Source organism: Eucalyptus grandis, chromosome 1 (assembly GCF_016545825.1).
Source record: "Eucalyptus grandis isolate ANBG69807.140 chromosome 1, ASM1654582v1, whole genome shotgun sequence".
Lineage (NCBI taxonomy): Eukaryota > Viridiplantae > Streptophyta > Magnoliopsida > Myrtales > Myrtaceae > Eucalyptus > Eucalyptus grandis.
In genome coordinates this window covers 3,219,314-3,238,894 of record NC_052612.1, presented here as the reverse complement: position 1 = coordinate 3,238,894, position 19,581 = coordinate 3,219,314, and the positions used below count along the sequence as shown (strand labels likewise).

The following is a 19,581-nucleotide window of genomic DNA, read 5'->3' as shown; positions in this document are numbered from 1 at the left end:
TCAAAGCTACTTTGTAAAATACACAAAAATAGAGTACCCAAACACCTTTGCCTTCATCAAATGTCCATTCCTCTAAAGATACTTGGGGAAATGCAAAGCCATTTTCCCAAAGTTGAACCAAACGGGACCTTTTTGGGTAACTTTTGTCACGTGAAGCAAGACCACACTCAATGTGTTTAACAATAAATAACCTAATACCGTCTTCCACTTTTGTGGACACACGACCCAAAGTAAACATTTAATTTAATCCATCAGTAGTTAAACCACCTCAAATTAGATCTATTTTGGGCTCTATTTCATTTGCGAAATGGATGGTCCGTGATTGCTTAACCTTTTAGGATTTTTGCATAAATACCGTATTCTAACAAGTAAAAGGAATCATCTCAACACACACATACATTCCCCACTATTCCTCCTTTTACATTTTGTTGTAGCCAAAATTATATTAGAGATGAGCAATCACATTCAAGCTCTCCGAAAAATCATGGTATGTAGCTTCATTTCAGATCTATGGAACAAATGCAACATACCGGGTTTTGTCATACTAAGCCTCTCACATCAAGTTTTTTTTCAAGTTTGGCTTCAAAATGTTTATGTCACACTCCGATCCTCCGAGCGAGTGCCTATCCCGGCTTGGTCGATTAAATAGAGATGTCCCAGGACGCATTGCCGACCCATTCATCTCAATACGCATGCGGAAGCAATTAATAAATCCCCAGACAACAACAAGATGGGATAAAAAAAGTAGGGCCAATTTTACAAAAGATGCATTTTTATAAACACACAGGTTTATACACAGAAGCCTACAAAAATGGATCAGCTTTCAACAAAAGAGAATTGTCCTATGACTAACTAGTTGGACATGTTCGCTGATTTTTCGGGCTTCACCTCCTAAACTCCGGGCTTCGGGTCCTCCACAGCTGTCAACCAAGGACCTAAAAAAATGTTATCCCACAACGGGGTGAGACGACGTCTCAGTAAGTTCAACCCCCTAAGCCCCGACTATGAAGAAAATACACCCCCAAGGGCTGCCCAAGCACAATCACGAGTTAGAAGACTTACTTAGCCTCAGTCCCTTCCTGCAAATCAATATAATTCACAATTTCATGGGATCACCTCATCACATCAAATTATCACAACAGATCGAATCATCGATCAATCGACCTAGTCGATTCCATGTTATCAGGACCATCACACGGTTAACCCAATCAGTACTATCTATAAGTCCGATCTCATCAAAAACTGCTCACCCTAAGCTGAAAATAGGTAGTATAGCTTGCCTCAAAGGCTAATAAATAGTATACTGCTCTCTCTCTCTCTCTCTCTCTCTAAGCTGACATATCGAGCCATCGAGTTGATATAATATACTAACAATGCTCACCAAAGCTATGCGATCCTTACTTGCTCACCGAAGCTATACGAATCTTAATTGCTCACCGAAGCTGTGTAATACTTAGGGTATACTATTCACTCTAAGTTGAGGTATCATGTCCGCGGGCTAATATAGTATACCATTCTAATCAACCAATGATTTCTCAACTTTTATCATACTTGATAAAAATACTCACGTGTGAGTATATGGTTGGCATTAGCTAAAATATAATATTTTCTTTTCCACAAATCCCACTATTTAATATGGTCCACCAAAATATTTTAGTGCTATAAATCTATGCCCGGTTATTTTCCAATCAATTACTGAAATTAATAGATTTTGGGATAAATATCCCAAAATCACAAATCACACTCAAGTTGCACAAATTAGCAGTCAAATAAATAAATCAATCACATCATTTTAATCAACATAAAATTTTGGTCACTGGCTATTCCAATCCAATTTTCGAAAAATAATTATTAAATACCAAAAATGCATACTTAGGCCCGTATTGCCTAATTAAATGCCGAAACGAGTTTGAAAAATTTCCGAACATATCTAAATAAACACTAGAGCATAATTACTTGCTAATTACACTAATCTAACCACCTAACATGCATCAAGGATTAACTAATTCACTAATCCATTCTAACTAACCACCTAATCCTAGCTTAACCTAAACTAATCAACCCTTAAGCATCATTAACTTACTAAGAAGGGATTAGTGAGTTAAATTCACTTGATTAATGATCCGCTCTGATCAAAATGACAGGGACGCGGCGAGAAGCGACAAACTCCAAAGCGGGATCGCCAAGCGAGGTCGGGAAGGCCACCAAAACAGGCCAAACAGTGCTAGAAATACCCACACTGTTCAGTTCTGGTCGGGGGCGAGACAGAAGCGGCCTGTTGAGTAATGACTAATGTCTTAGACAAAAAAAAAAAGAAAGAAAGAAAAAAAAAAGACGACTAATGTCTACATTACTTGGTTACCTAGCTCAATTTTGAGATATTATAATGGGGTTGTTAGTGTGAAACCTTAGACCATATAACAAAAGAATACATCGATGAATTTTAGTGGTGGTGTGAATGATTAGGATATGGCAAGTGTGAGGAAGTGTGCAAAATTGACCGAGCACAATGATTGATGTCTACATTACTTGGTTACCTAACCCAATTCAAGATATTATAAAGGGGTCGTTCGCATGAAACCTTATACCATATAACAAAAGAATACATTGATGAATTTTAGTGGTGGTGTGAATGATTAGTCTATGGCAAGTGTGAGGAGGTTTGCTTTTTGCGCACATGATTTGCCATACCATGTTAAACTCCTCAATTGAAAATGAAATGGATATGGTATATTTTCTCTTTATTTAAAAATATTGCATAGGTAGTATTGATCAATTTTAACTTAAGTCACTAACACACGAGAGGTGATCATGCAGGAGCATAATCATATACTATAACACTCAATAATCAAAGCAATAAATAAATAAATTGCCAGAAATAGAGCATACCTCAATGCAAAGAAAAGCATAACCATATTTAATTTTTGCAAGATGTTAATAAAAAGAAAATGTGCATAGCCTAAACACGACTTCTAAATGCTTATGCAATTAAATACTTCTTTTTGTGTTTTTCTTACTTTTAAATTATAAGATGTATTTAATTTTAGATTATAACTATGTGATCTAATTCAACGTAACATGCGATCTAAATGTTTCAATTCCAATGACAAGTAAAATTAATATGAACTATTCCAATATGACATGCAATCTAATTTATGTGAGTCCAAAAAATAACATGAAAATTGTGATTTGGTAACATAATGATGTGGCAAAGGTGACATGGCATTTAATGACGCTACAAGTGATGACATGGCAATGATGATATGGAACCGATGCGACTAATTCTACATGATATATGCATATTATTATTGTGATTATCTTTTAAAATTAAAATAAGAAACCATGTAAATATGTAATTACATAATTCAAACTAGGAAATAATTTAGATTAGATCCTATTCTGAATTATGAAATTTCCGAAAATACTGCATGGCTCCTAGACATGTAATCCAAAACAAGGAAAAAATTTATCCTAACACGTAATGCAATTTTTTATTTTTATTTTTTTATAATATGAGAATTTACTAAATTAATAACATGCAATATAACAAAATCCACATAATCAAATATTCACCTCAATCCAAACTAGGATATAAACATAATCACAATAATGAAAAATCCTTAGCTCAAATTCTTGATTATTAAGATTTCAATATTGAAACTTTCCTAATTGGGGTAAGCCTAAAAAATCTTAGACCAAGTTGAAGTTAGAATTACAATACAATAAATATCACAAAAAATCCCAAACTATGTTTACTATGACATAAATTCCTTGATACTCCAAAGACTCAAGCCTCCTTCATGAAAAAGGGAAAATGGGCTTACTTAGAAAGAGTTGACCTAAACATGGTCTTGCTCCAAATGAAAGAGTTTGAATCACATGGCAAACTCAATGAGGATAGCAAAATTGGTGAAAATAAAAAGGAAAATGAAAGGTATTTTTAATATCGATCTACAAAAGCAAATTTACTAAATTATGTGTCAGGTTGTGGGTAGACCTTCAAACAATAACCAAGGGTAGTATGACACATCACTCAGTCTACTATTTTTGTAGACCAATCTTAATGAAAAAAATATATTTAAGTTAAAAACACCTATAATAAATAAAAAAGTGAACCGTGAAGAACATTACTAATGGCACATTATAAATTTATATATGGGTAATGTTCCTAACTTATTACTCACTAAATAGTGGTATGGTTAGAGGTATTTATTATGATTACTTATTAATGTTTTTTTTTTGGTGTGTTTCTTTTTTCAGTAGGCGTGCTTTTAATATAACATGAATTTTAGGCTTCGTTTGTTCTACGAAAAATGAACCTTCCTTAAAGTATTTTTAAAAAAAAAACTTATTTTTAAGGAAAATGACTACATTTGGCAATACGTTGTGTTGGAATTTGTGATCCAATCCTAGAAACTTCAAGATAGATTTGAGCTAGAAAATTCAAGAAAAATTCTAGAAGAGTCTACAAGCTGACATCTCTTATGTGTCTAGAAGTTTCATCTTATGTTAGAGAAGTCTAGAGACTTCCTCCACCAACTTTGGCAGCTATATAAAGGAGCAAGTGCTCCATGTTTTGTGTGGGAGCTAACCATAAAAACCACATAGCTCCCTCACCAACACCTCCTTCAACTATTGTAAAATTATTTTCATAAACTAGTGAAACTATCTTTGTCCCATAAACCTTCTCAAAATATCCTATCATTGTCCCTTGTCCATTCTCTATCAAGTATAAATTATACCATGCTTCCACGCACATTTAAATTCTAACATGGTATCAGAGCCAAGTTACGCCTAGGTTCGTAACTGAGCCAGGCGTAAGGGACCATGAAGCCAGAACCAGGCATATCGGATGGTTATGGGCGTTTGTCCTCACCATCCTCAACTATAAAGGCCAGAGCCCAAGCGAGAGCCAACAGAGTCAAAGCCAGAGCCAGAGCCAGAGCCTACGAGAGCCAGAGCCAGAGCTCGAGCTAACAACTACAACTAAGAGCATTTTGATGGCCCAAGACATATGGGACATTGTTGAAGAAAAGACATGCACATTTAAAGGCAAGTGCAAGTGTTTCGACAAGAGAATGCAAGGGATTGTGAAACGAAGACGGAATAAAAGGCATGGGACAAATTACAATAAAATTTTCAAGGTATGTCCGAGACTTTACAACACAAGTCCGGAGTATTCCGAAATTGGATCAAGGGGGAGTGTTGGAATTTGTGATCCAATCCTAGAAACTTCAAGATAGATTTGAGCTAGAAAATTCAAGAAAAATTCTAGAAGAGTCTACAAGTTGCCATCTCGTATGTGTCTAGAAGTTTCATCTTATGTTAGAGAAGTTTAGAGACTTCCTCCACCAACTTTGGCAGCTATATAAAGGAGCAAGTGCTCCATGTTTTGTGTGGGAGCTAACCATAAAAACCACATAGCTCCCTCACCAACACCTCCTTCAACTATTGTAAAATTATTTTCATAAACTAGTTAAACTATCTTTATCCCATAAACCTTCTCAAAATATCCTATCATTGTCCCTTGTCCATTCTCTATCAAATATAAATTATACCATGCTTCCGCGCACATTTAAATTCTAACACGTTGCAAATAATATGAAAATCATTTTCTGATGTTTGTTACAGAAAAAATATTAAACACTACGCACGGAACCGGGCCCGTTCATGCCTTTTTCGGCAAAGTGAACGAACTTTGAAGGATTACGCTGCAAGATCAGTTCAATAAGCAATATTCGAAATATCAGAAAACTGAGAATGCCCATCCATGTCTATGCAAACGTTCTGTTGTACAAACCTACAGATTTGTCTATATCATCAACTGCAAGCTACGAATTGGTATGCAGGAGAAAATATATGTCCCAGGTGTTAGACAAACCATTTTCCCCCAAAAGCTTGTGTAGTGAGGAGATCGGCTAACAATGCATTTACAACATAACACTAGTTACTACCGGAATACAGAATGAACAAAGAACGAGCAAAAATGGTCAATGCCCGAGTCTTATTGAGAGTAAAAGGACCGTGCATGAGGAACCATTTCACTGACTCCCAAGTTTGTCCTCCTCCATCCCAAACTCAACGTGCTGCTGTGTGGCTTTGGGACCGATGTTTCATCTTGCTTTACATGAACTATTTCTTGACTTGAAGAAGAAGATGAAGAAGAATCTATTCTTGGTGCTGATGGCTGATAAAAAGTGGGAGCCTCATATGCAGCGGGTGAAAGCTCGGGCACAGGGACTTCTAGCTGAAGAAACCTGATAACTTGTCCTGCTTTTGGCCTTCTCCTGGGATCTGGATGCACACACCACAGTCCCACCACCATCAAGCATTCCATTTCCTTCCTATCGAAGCTTGAATCCAGCTTCTGGTCCACTGCTTCGAGCATATTTCCAACAAGGTAAAGCTGCCAGACCCACTTGTACAGTGGGACATGAAATTCTCCATCCTGATAGGTCCTCCTACCGCAAGTGATTTCTAGAACCACGACCCCAAAGCTGAACATGTCGGACTCTCTAGTAGCCTTCCGTTCGTTGAGATATTCTGGTGCCAGATAACCATACGTCCCCACCACATCGGTTGTTTGAGTCATGAATTGGGGGTCGACCAGCTTAGATACTCCAAAGTCACCGAGCTTAGTGTTGAAATCTGTGTCTAGCAATATGTTGGCCGTTTTTATATCTCTGTGAAGAACACATTGCTCTAGATCTTCATGAAGATAATTAAGGGCTGATGCCAGCCCGAGAGCTATCCTGTACCTTACATCCCAAGGGAGAACTTTTCGAGTTCCAAAGAGATGATTATCAAGGCTACCATTAGGCATGTATTCATAAACGAGCAAAAATTCACCTTTCTCTTGGCACCATCCAATGAATCGTACTAGATTTCGATGTATCGCACGGCTTAATATCTTCACTTCATTGATGAAGACCTTCTCGGAATGTTTGGATTCCGTGAAGATTCTCTTGACAGCAACTTGGCGATCTAAACTGTTCACAAGTCCTTTATAAACATGGCAAGACCCTCCTTGGCCGAGTCTTCGATCCTGTGAGAAGCTACTTGTAGCTTCGACCAACTCTTGATATGAGAATTTGATCGGCAATGCTCTTATCTCTTTCTCCATGTCGGTCAGAGCACAATGCTCGTATTTTTTCCTCATTTTGATCATAAACAGGCAAGACCCCGCTGAAACAATCAGCATTAGACTTGCTAAAGGGGCAGTGATAAATGTGAACAACCTATAGATTTTGTAGTGTGCCCACTTTACGGGTGAATTGGTCGACGGGTAGTGTGCCCACTTTACGGGTGAATTGGTCGACGGGGGGCGTACAGTATCCAAGTCCGAAGTAAACCCCCATGAATTGATGATGTGCCTCTCCCCAGCGCCGCCACAAGAAGCTGAAATGCCGATTGCGACCGATTCAGGAAGAACTTGAGCAAGGTCGATTTGGTAAGAAAGCGAGGGGCTTTTCTTGTCCACAGAAATCGGATCTCCAGCGAACGACCAGAACACACTAAGATTCTTGATGGTAGAATTATAGGTTACCACGACATTAGTTGCATTTCCGCTGTGTGATTTGATATCCCAATGGGAATGAACCTTTGAAAAGATCGAGTTTATGTTGATTCCTATGTGCAGATCTTGAGGGTCAAATTCTGTGTTCGCAAAAGTATCGAACTCAGTGTTCACAAAAGTATCGAACTCAACCATCACAATTCGGTTCCGAGGCCCATCATTGACTGTGCTGGCATTGAACAATCCGAGAAACGGACCAGCCGAGTTGTGTGGTATTGAAAAGCCAGTAGGAGCAAGAAAAAAGGCCAGGCCGTCGCTGTATTTGTTGGGACTGAAAGGTTCAATGGTGAAAGAAAAATGGGTAGAGAAGTCTGCTTGTCTCCCAGTAATAGGATCTCTAATATAGATGGGTTTGGAATACTGAATGCGGCCTACCTTATAACGCTGTTCAACGGGGCCTTGTGGGGTGAGATCAATGAAGCCATACGCCGTTGCAACCGCAACTCCTTCGTAGAGTATGTCATTTGAGTTGTCGCGAAAGTTACTTATATTGAACTGGACGGGACTGACATAGGGGATAATAGGGTAGCAGACAAGGGAGAAGACAATTAAGGGAGCGTAAAAAGAAAGAGAACAACAGTTCGCATGCTGCATGCTACACATGGTTTTTACAAGTGCAAGGACGAGGTTCATGCTCGTTTGTCCATTGGTCTAGATCAGTGCTATAGCAGGTGCTTTATAGTGGACTAAATGTTCCAAACAGCGGCTTGGACATGGTGAAAAGATCGACAAATTCTCTGCTGTTTCCGCTAAAGACTATATGGACAAGGGAGACTTTTGAAGCAATGACCCAATTTTTGGAAGTCGCTACTCATATTGAACTGAACGGAACTGACAAAGGGGATAATAGGGTAGCAAACAAGGAAGAAGACCGTTAAGCGAGCATGAAAAGAAAGATAACAACAGTTCGCAAGCTGCATGCCAGATCGGTGCTATAAAGGTGTGCTTTATAGACCAAATGTTCCAAACAGCGGCTTGGACACGGTGAACAGATCGACAATTTCTCTGCTATTTCCGCTAAAGACTATATGGACAAGGGAGACTTTTGAAGCAATGACCCAATTTCTGGAAGTCTATGCTCAAGATATTTAGGAAAAAAAAAATACTTGGATGGATAGTCCAGAGAATTGTAAAAAATATCTAAGATATATCTAGAAGAGTTTCCAGAAAATATCTAAGATATTTTAGAAAAGTCATGTGAAATGTGGAAGTCCATGCAAGTTGCCGTAGATTATTTTATCTTGAAAAGGCCGTGGAAGAGGGCTATAAACAGCCAACCTCTCCCCACTTGAAGGTCACGTCCAGCAGGAGAAAACTAAGCCTTTGTACATGCCTTCATGATATAAAACTCCTCCTGTCCTCTTTTGCTCCCTACTTTGCCTTCCACTATCTTCCATCTCCAATATAATAATAAAAGTCCTTGTTCCGTAGTTGCTTGTTAAGTCTACGCACTTATTTGATGGCTACAGTTTTTCAAAAATGAAATTGAATACCTTGTATGATCATTATTTAATCTGCCAAACATCAATAATGATCTTTGATTTCATGAACAAAACTTTTCACTTATGTTAACTTTCCCATTTAATCGTTGTTGATAGATGAGAATGTTGGGAGTGTACAGCATAAGCCTAATATGTTCTTTCAAGAAAATCACCAAGAGAAAGCCCAAATCCGAGCATGTCAATATATTCAGTTGGGCCCACTTTTACACAAAAGCTTAAACCAATGAATTATAAGCCAACTAGGATATATTAACTGTTCCACACCATATCAATTCTCTGATGTGGAACTTTTCTAACACAATGCACTCACATATGCATTCCAATAATCTCCCCCTCACGTGTGTGAGCTCAGTGTTAGCCCGCTCCCCCTTAATTTAGGTGTCTTTTTGCATCACTTATGGACATGTGTTGCAACACCACAATGCCAACCTGCCCAAAAACCACAGCCATCGGATCTGATATCATTTGTTGGAAGCATGTAGCAGAAGCCCGATACCTTATTTCGAGGAGATCGCCAAGAGGGAGCCCAAATTCAAGCCTGTCAATATATCAGTTGGACCCACTTTCACTCAAAAATTTAAATTATTGAGTCATGTGCCAATTAAGAAATATTAATTACTCTACATTACATCAATTCTCCGATATGAGACTTTTCTAACACAACTCACATGTGCATCCTAATAGAGAATACAAGTTTAATATCAAAGCCTCAATTTTACAACCGATCTCTTTTCATAAATGACTTGAGAGTAATCTATTTATAATGATAATTTGAGCCATCTTATTTGTCAAATGCTTATACTCAAAAGGATGAGAAAATGCACCTAGCGAAATGAACGGAGCCTTAGAGAGAAAAATTCAAACTAGGGAAAAATACGGTATTTAATTTTATTTCGGGTCCGTGGAATATATGGAATATCCCATACTTTGTCATACTAAACCTCTTGTTTCAAGTCTTTCTCATTCAACTTGCACCCCTTAAAAAAAAAAAAAAAAGGGAACTATCATATCATTTTTCATTTGCGGTTGAGCTATTTGATGGCTATAATTTTTCCAAAATCAAATTGAATATCTTGTGCAATCATTATTTTATCTGCCAAATGCAGAAAATAATAACCAATTTCACGAAGAAACATTTTTCTTACGTTATCTTTCCCATTTAGTCATTGTTAATAGATAAGAAGACAAGTTTAATATCAGAGCCTCAATTTTACAGTTGATCTCTTTTCATAAATGAATACAATGAAAATCGTTAGAGAAAAGAGACAATTATTATGTTTGAAAGAATAGATTTCGTTTCCCTACCGGTGAAGGAAAACAATAGGCTTAGGCTGTGCTTGACAACGTTTCTTGGCCGAGGAAGAGTTTTTTTTTTTTTTCAGAAATAGTTCTTTTCTATTTTTATTCCAGGGAACAATTTATGAGTAAAATAAGGTGTTTGGTAACTACACAAAATTTCTACTCTAGAAATAGAAAAAGAATATAAATGCGTTTTATATGAAATAGTTTTTTTTTTGTATTTATTTGTTTTTTTATTCTTGCTCACGGATCGCCGACCATCGATTTTCAGCCGCCACTGTTGTACGACCGCTGGTCACAGACCATCACCGCCAACAGCCGCCGCACAGCCCATTGGCCACCACCTCCTGCGGGCCGCCGCCACCTGCCAGCGGTCGTGCAATGACAAACAGGCTGACAGTCGGTGGCGACGGTCGACCAGCGGCAGCGGTCGGTCCCCGCAGTGGCTCCAAGTGGTTGGAGGTGGCCACGGCAAGAGAGAGGAACATAAGAAAAATAAAAAAATAAAATTAGCTTATTTCTAGAATTGTTCCCCGAAACTAAAAGCAACTTTTTCTTGTTTTTCGTTTCTACTCCAAATCTATTCCCGGGCTAACTTTCTATTCCGGGGAACAAAAAAACAACTTGACGTTACCAAACGGATTCTATTCTTTTTTTGTTCCGGGGAACAAAAGAATAGAAATTGAGAGAAACAGAAACGTTACCATGCAAGCCCTAGTGACTTATATTGAGTCCACAACGACAATAAATGGTTTTGGCTCAATAATAATAATGATGAAAATATAGATTTATAGTAATGGATAACCAAAATGTAAGAAACAAACTCGATTTATTTTGCCACTTGATGTTAATAATCCATATTTATGGCACTGATCCCTAAGGTCTTGGCTCTCGTTTTGTATGATTTATTTAGAGATGTTACAAATTTTTGAGTTAAAAATCGATTAAAGTGGATGAGGAAGAATTAAGTTGAATAAATTCAATGCTAGTCAGATAAGACAGAAGAACTTGTTACTAAAATGATTTAGCTCATAAAATAATTGTAAGAGAGATCACGTCACTAGATATTGTCTTTCTATGTTTTTCTTTTTCGATCGACGATTGTTTGAGAGTGGAAAAGCACGTCAAGAATGGAATCCCCTCCTTGCCTCTCGTGGTTGGATGGAGTCAAAAATCGACAAGGCACAACGACTGATGTCTACATTAGTTAGTCACCTAGCAATTTCATCGTCTGGTAAGGTGTTGCTAGTGTGAAACCTGAGATCATATAACAAAAGAATAATGATGATCACTATTAACATGATTTGTCTATTGCAAGCGTGAGGAAGTATGTTTTCTTGGGACATTGCTAAGAATATTTTACATGAATTGCCACATCATTAGGCTCGTTGACATTGATATTCTTTCTCGTATACAACTCATCTTTAAATAGTCAGATTGTCACATTTTCCACTCAATATGTGCATCGTGAATATAAAACCCCAAGGAGATGGAGATGGCCCCTTTGATAAAGAGACGGAATGGGAGTGCTTGTCTTCTTGTTTTGTCAGTTGTATGACATCAATCGTTAGGCGTCATACAAAAGCATGCATTATGATAGGCTTATTGATCTGCAAAAGTACGAATTCCATACGCAATGAGGTTAAACTCCGGATCCGGATTTTACTATAATAAGTAAGACCGGTGGTTGATTTTATAATATGGTCTTTGTCGGGAAAAGTGCCAAAAAAGTCCTAAACCTTTTATCATTATGCCGATTTAGTCCTAAACCTTTTTTTGGTGCCGATTTGGTCCTAAACCTTTTTAAGTTGTGCCAATTCAGTCCTTTCCGGCCAATTTGGCCGGATTTTGCTGACTGGACGCCGGCCGGCTGACGTGGACAACTTTTAATAATATTTTAATTTTTAATTTTTTTTTTTTAATTTTAATTTTTTATTTATTTATTCTGCTCTTCTTCCTCCAGCCCGGTCAGCCGACCTCGGCGACCGGCCGAGGTGACGACCGGCGAGGCCGAGGTCAACCTCGGCCACCTCGCCGGTGGCCGCGGGGCGACCTCGCGCGGGCGGCGAGGCTCACCCTCGCCGGATCCGGCGAGGGTCGAGCCTCGCCCACCCCACGCGAGGCCGCCCTCGAGGCCCGGGCGGCGAGGCTCGCCCTCGTCGGATCCGGCGAGGTCGAGCCTCGCCCATGGCCGGCGAGGGCGAGCCCCGCCAACTTGCCGGATCCGGCGAGTGAGGGGTTCAAGCGGGGGAGAGAGTCGGAGGGGGTAGACCGCCGGCCACCGCACCCGAGCCGCGGCCATCGGCCTACGGCCGCGCTGGTTTCAAGCGCCGAAGCTCCGGTAGGCCTCGGTCTTTTTTGTGCCTTGCGTTGGTCGGACCGAGGCCGAGCTCGCGGTCTTCAAGGATTCGGTTCGAGATCCGAGGGCGTTCGATCTAGGCGGGACCCGAGAGAGAGAGAGAGAGAGAAATCGAGAAAGAAAGAGAGAGAGAGTTCTCTCCCGGCCAAGCCGAGGAAACCCTGGCCACGTGAGACCACCGCCGCAATGCCGCCGCCCGATGCCGCCCACCGCTACTCGCCAACCCGCTGCCATATCCGGCGAGCTGGCGCGGCTCGCCCTCGAGGCCCTCGTCGCCCGGCCTCGAGGGCGGCCATCTGGCGAGGTGGCCGGCGAGGTCGAGGTCGACCTCGCCGGCCGTCGCCTCGGCCGGTCGCCGAGGTCCGGCGACCGGGTGGAGGAAGAAGAGCAGAATAAATAAATAAATAAATAAAAATTCAAAAATTCAAAAATATTAAAATATTAGTAAAAGTTATCCACGTCAGCCGGCGGCGCCCATCAGCAAAATCCGGCCAAATTGGCCGGAAAGGACTGAATTGGCACAACTTAAAAAGGTTTAGGACCAAATCGGCACCAAAAAGGTTTAGGACTAAATCGGCACAATGACAAAAAGGTTTAGGACTTTTTTGGCACTTTTCCCGGTGTTTGTCCTTTGATAAAGAGTGATGTATCGGGATTGGATTTGTGTTGTACCACATAATCAATTACATTGCAATAAATCACCTTCCAATAAAATCAACTTTAATGATGAGGAAAAAAACTTATAATTTAACATGAAATTTTAATAATAATGGTTATTGGTTGAAAACTTACCAGCCATAAATATATGCATTTCAAAGATTATCATCATATTAATAGGGGCTAATACCACGAAAAAATCCCAAACCAAGACATCTCGTAATAAATTTACTTCAAATTAATTTTCAGATCATTAAAGATTCTAAATTGGTATATCCGTGATAAATTTATTACAAATTAATTTTTAGATCTCGAAGTCCCTAAATTAATATACTTGTGACATATTACATAAATAAAAGTTGTAAGTGTTTTTGTTTACTTTCCTGTCAAAAATTATAAGATTATATAAATTTCAAAAAAATTATGTGAAAATTACCAGTAACATTTCACTGTTTCACAATTGTATAAAGCTCAATTCCTAGTAGGAAAAATCACTTAGGATGAAGTTACCAAAAAGAATTTTCTTGCGAATTCTCCTTCTCCGAGATCAATGGTCAAACTTTTGATTAAGCAAAGATATAAACTTAATCGGGTGTCCGAAAATCGATGAAGTTAAGAGATACTGCGTGTAGATGTGGACCAGAGTCGGTTCCCCACATGGGTCGATTTTGTCCTCATTATGAATTAAATATCTCAATGGCGGTCCAGAGTAAATCAACGAGGTTTGAGATTTGAGGAAAAGCACAGCCAGCCAAAAGAATGTATGTGCGTCCTGTGTTCCAAGATTCGGTCAGATGATGCAACTCCCACTCTTTACCAGAGATTATAGATCTATATGATATAGAGAGGGAACAGGCGAGAAAATATAGGAAATAGTATATACTATATCGACGAAGCTTATTCAGCCCATGCAATCTTGAGTTACAAATTTTATATTATTCCTATAATTTTTCATTCTATGAGAGCTAATATTGTCTAAATAAAAAGGAAAAAAAATTAAGGGAACCACTTCGGGCTGTAGAAATTCATAATTTAGAAATATTAAATAAATAAAGATACAGGGAGATTTCTGCGGCGGAATATCTACCTACTGTGGTAGGAGATACCTTTTTGAAGCCTCCCACTCATGATTACTCCAATTTGGCTACAGCTTATTTTGGGAAGGTATTCTTTTTTCCCATTTCGTTGGCTAAAGCACACTTTTTGGGTAACTTTTGTCACGTGAAACAAGATCATAATCGATGTGTTTAACAATTAATAACCATAACCTAATACCGTCTCCCACTTTTGTGGACAAACGCCCCAAAGTAAACGTTTAATTTAATCCATTAATAGTTAAACCACCTCAAGTTAGATCTATTTTGGGCTCCATTTCATTTGCGAAATGGATAGTCTGTGATTACTTAACCTTTTAGGATTTTTGCATATATACCGTATTCTAACAACTAAAAGGAATCATCTCAACACACACATGCATTCCCCACTATTCCTCCTTTTACATTTTGTTGTAGCCAAAATTATATTAGAGATGAGCGATCACATTCAAGCTAAGCAAAAAAACATGGTATGTAGCTCCATTTCGGATCTATGAAACAAATGGAATACACCAGGTTTCGTTATGTTAAGCCTCTCACTTCAAGTCTTTTTTAAGCTTTGGCTTCAAAACATTTATGCTTTGATCTCTTAATTGGAACCATGGTATTAGTACGGTATTTGTAGACTCATAATTAATCTATTCAAGATAGACGTTGCTGCACGAGGAAATCTTAAAACTTATTACAAAAGTGCAATTGAGTCATATATTCAAAAAGTGCCATCAAGTTCTAAAAGTTATCATGTTGATTCAATCAAGTCTTTTCTTTGATTGCAATTTTTGAAAATTTTAAAACTCGATTGTATTTTCGTAACAAATTTTAATATTTGATTACACTTTTTAGATGTTTTAAGACTCGATTACACTTTCCTAATAAGTTTCAAGATTTGATTACACTTTTGAAAATTTTAGGACTCAATTGCACTTTTGTGATAAGTTTTGAAACTTTTATTGTACTTATCCCTAAATGTTAAGATGAAATTTTTCTAAGAAAGAATTCGAGATATTTAGCATTGAGTAGTAATTATTTCTGATTTGGGCAACTTTAAATAAGGTCAAGTTGTCCCAAGCGATAATAATATACTACTATTAATTTTTTATAAATATGATGGAATTTTTATACGACTCTAATTGTCAGTCTACGTACGATTGAAAACTCAACCTTCAATCAACAAAAAATGCTATGCAAATAACTCGTTTTCATGACGATGGTAGAATCGTAATACTATCTAATCTAACGGAGGAAAAAGGAAAAACTATGGCAGAAGGTTAGATAGATTCTTTGCGAACCCTCAGCAACCTCAGGAACACATTGAACCTGTCCCCCAAAAACGACAGCACCCGCACCACTCATTGAATCAGGGGCAGAGCAAGGCCAGTGCTCTGCACGTCGCCGTCTAACCAATTGTCTTAACAATTAAAAATAATAATACGCATTATTACATTGAGAGCGAGAGGGAGGAGATGTTCCAAATATACCCTTTTTCATTATTACGCTCTACTCTGTAAGAAGATGAAGGAAAAGGAAAGGAGAATTGAAGAACTCGAGAGTGGAGAGAAGTTTTGTATATTCTATTGTCTTCAATTAATGAATCAATGTACATCTTCTGTAAATATAGAACAAGAGAATGAATGAACGAGGAAATTAAATATCCTACAAATCAATCTATTCTAGATTTAAACCTAATTGATCTGTGCAAATCGGATTAGAATCAATTTGATCCTTTTGTCTAGCCGCATATCTTCCAACATACTCCACACTTACTTGGAAGTTTCAAGGCTTCCTTATAAAGTCTGCAAAGCATTGTTTTCTTGATGCATGTAAACTCTCTAGATGGATTGTTGAGAGAATAGTTTTGTTCTCATCAGTCTTATATTGGATAGGAGCGATAAAATTCAAACGAAGCAAGAACATGGTGTTTAACTCCGTTTCAATTCTGTGGAACAAATGGAACATCCGAGGTTTTGTCTTGCTAAGCCTCTCGCTTCAGGTCTTTCTTATTATATTTTCACATATTAGAAAGAAAACGGAAACGATCACATCATTTTCCTCTTATGGTTGGCCTATTTGCTAGCTGACTGGGTAGCTGCATTTGCAATCGGGCTCATCTCTCACAACCAAGGTAATTTGTGCAGTGATGCAACTGAAGTAGACAAAGCACTTCAGGCATTTTGGGCCTCATTTCTCTTGTTACATCTTAGCGGTCCGGACACTATCACTGCCTTTTCTCTAGAGGATAGTTCATTTTGGCGACGACACCTGTTTAATCTCATCTTCCAAATCGGTGCTGTCATTTACGTATTTGGGCAGATAATTCCCAGCGACAGGTCGCTGATGATCCCAACAATGCGGGTTTTCCTTGTTGGGGTCATAAAAAAATGCAGAGAGAATAGTAGCTCTTAATCTCTCAAGCCTCCCAAGGCTCAAGGAATGGGTGCTCTCACAGCGCGAGTCCGTTGGGGCTAATGTTGTTCCCCGGATAAGGACGCTCCTTTCGACGTATCATAAGGAAGATGAAGCAATCGATTATTCTGAAAAAGATGAAGCAAAGACTAGTGAGAGCACTGTGGTGGAGCTAGCATACTACTTCTTTCAAATCTTTAAGATTTTCCTCGAAGATCTCATGTTCACATTTGAAGAACGCAATATGAGCCTAGAATATTTCCGCCACATTTCTGCAGTGGAGGCGTTGAGGCTGATGTCACTTGAACTTCAGTTCATTTACGAAGTGCTTTACACAAAAACGTTAGCAATACGTTCCAAGTTGAGCTACTTTTTCCGCTTCGTAAATTTTATGGGTGTTGTGGTGGCTTTCGTCCTCTTCAATCGCTTGAAGAAGCATCAACTCTCCAAACTTGATGTGAAGATTACTTATATCCTCCTTTTCGGAGGGATTGTTCTCGATGCGATAGCTCTATTCATGCTCATTTTCTCAGATTGGACCCTTGCCGAAAATATGCAGAACAACTCCAAATCATCTAGATTATATTCACTTATGTACAAATTGGCATATGACAAGTATAAGCTGAGGGAGCCCCGATACGTCACATGTGAAGTAGAGCCTAATTCTAATGTTACTTACGAGGCCTTACATACACCATTAATATTTCGAAGGTGGTCAGAATCCATCTTAGCTTGCAACCTCTTATCCATGAGCTTGAAGGAGAGTCCGAGAAGCTTGGGCAGCATTGCTTCTTCTAATCTCTTTGATTTTCCATTCATACGGCTGAGAAAATCTTCTCTTATTTCCATCAAGCCGGTGAGACAATCACCAGACGTTGTGGCCTGAGGACCACCAAAGGGAAAAAATTAATGATTACAAAGACAAAGTAGGTATCCAAGAATCCTTTTCTTAAAAAGCTGTGGCTTTTTATCTTTGAAGAGGGGAGACGTAAATCGAGTCCTAAACATGATGCGCAAAAGGTATCTGAGGCCAGAGGTCGTTTGTATTTCGAGAGTTTATCGGATGGAAACAAATCTGTCAATCTTCTAAAGGATTTCATTGTGGGTACTTACGATGACAATATTATAATATAGCATATTGCTACTGAAATCTGGTACAATAAAGAGAAATCCATGGAAAAAAAGATGAAAGGGAATTTAGCAAGATCCTCTCTGACTATTTGTTGTATCTGTTACTTAATCAATCTAATGTGATGTCCGCTGTGGTAGGCATTGCCCAAATCACAGTAGGGGAGACGTTGGGGGAGTTACTAGAATTACTCCACATGAATGACGCGACCCGGGATGTGGAGCAGCTATGCAAGCAATTGTTTGAGAAATCTGAAGAATCATTGAAAGATGTATACCATTCGAAATCCATGCTCAGTCAGGGGACCGATTTAGCTAAAAAGATGAAAGAGCTCGGGGAAATGAAGTGGAAGGTGATGAGCGGAGTATGGGTTGAGATGCTGTCATATGCAGCGGTTCATATTAAGGGAGAAGTACATGTGCAGGTGCTTAATAAAGGTGGAGAGCTTCTTGCTTTTATTTGGCTGTTGATGGCTCATTCCGGTTGTGTCTACAATCCTCATTTGGGCAACTTTTATGCCCGCTCTGATTAGAGTGAGTAATAGATTCGCGTCAACTATCTTATTTACCATCCTCATGGCTTTCCTACTGGTGTTCGTACAAATAGAATTTAATAGTCTGTGTATCTTCGTGACTAATGCCAAGAATTGATGGATTTTCATTAGAGGGCTTTGCAGCACTGTCCAGACCGTGGACAGCGAGCGTTCAGTCTTGTTTGGTTCATTCGACGAGCACCAGGCCAACCCTCAGGGGTTCCCGTGGCGATGTGGTTTTTGAATAATATTAAGCCAATTTCAAGTCCTAATGACACACGACACGCCTGCTACCAGACTTCATGCATGCTTAATAGGGGACGTTTGGTGGGCCTTTGTTTGGGTATTGCATCTTTGAGGTGTCTCGGGCTGGCTTCGCAAAGATGCATCGAGGCCTTTTAGTAGTCATTTCGGTGTCGTTTAGCACATGGAGTGACTATTGACACCTAAAATTTTAATTAGGTTATTAATTTGGCTTTAGTTTCTTTATTTATGTATCTTTCCTTTTTTTTTTTTCGGATAATAAGCAAAACAAATAACAAAAGCAACAAAAAAAAACAAATAAATAAAAAAAAGAAGCAGCCCATCGGGGCTGGGCCTTCACGCCCAGCCCCCCTCTCTTTTTTCTTTCCCACGCAGGCCTAGGGCCTAGCCTTTTCCCCCAAAGCCCGGCCCCCTTCTCCTCTTCTTCTTCCTTCTTCTCCCTTCTTCCCCCTACGCCTCTGCAACTCACGCGCTCGAAGACAACCTATGGCCGAGGAGGGTAGGCCGACGTCGGCCGAAGATGACAGATCTCAGGCGCCATTAATGGCTGCCTTCAATGCCGAGCATGCTTTGTTGGAGGAGCGAGGATGGGACGCCGGTTCGGCGCGGGCGTTCGTTCGGCGTGCGAAGACCGGCGGTCAAATCCCCGTCGACCGACTGCCCCCTCGCCTATAAATAGCGAGGCACCACCTCTGTCGAAGGACACGGCGAACTCGGAGATCTTCCCTTGAGAGACTTCAGGGGAGAATCAACGAGCGAGTACGCG

General features: G+C 39.3%; 1 protein-coding gene across 1 annotated transcript; it reads right to left on the bottom strand.

Moving 5' to 3' along the window:
• Window positions 1–5,745: 5,745 nt before the first annotated feature.
• Window positions 5,746–8,209, bottom strand: LOC104455436 (L-type lectin-domain containing receptor kinase IX.1). Its single transcript, XM_010070228.3, has one exon. The coding sequence runs from the start codon at window positions 8,207–8,209 to the stop codon at window positions 6,005–6,007; it is 2,205 nt and encodes a 734-aa protein (XP_010068530.3). The 3' UTR covers window positions 5,746–6,004.
• Between the last annotated feature and the right edge of the window lie 11,372 nt (window positions 8,210–19,581).

Bases quoted from the DNA above. Each gene is read 5' to 3' on its own strand.
- LOC104455436 (XM_010070228.3), bottom strand. From the start codon at position 8,209: ATGAACCTCGTCCTTGCACTTGTAAAAACCATGTGTAGCATGCAGCAT.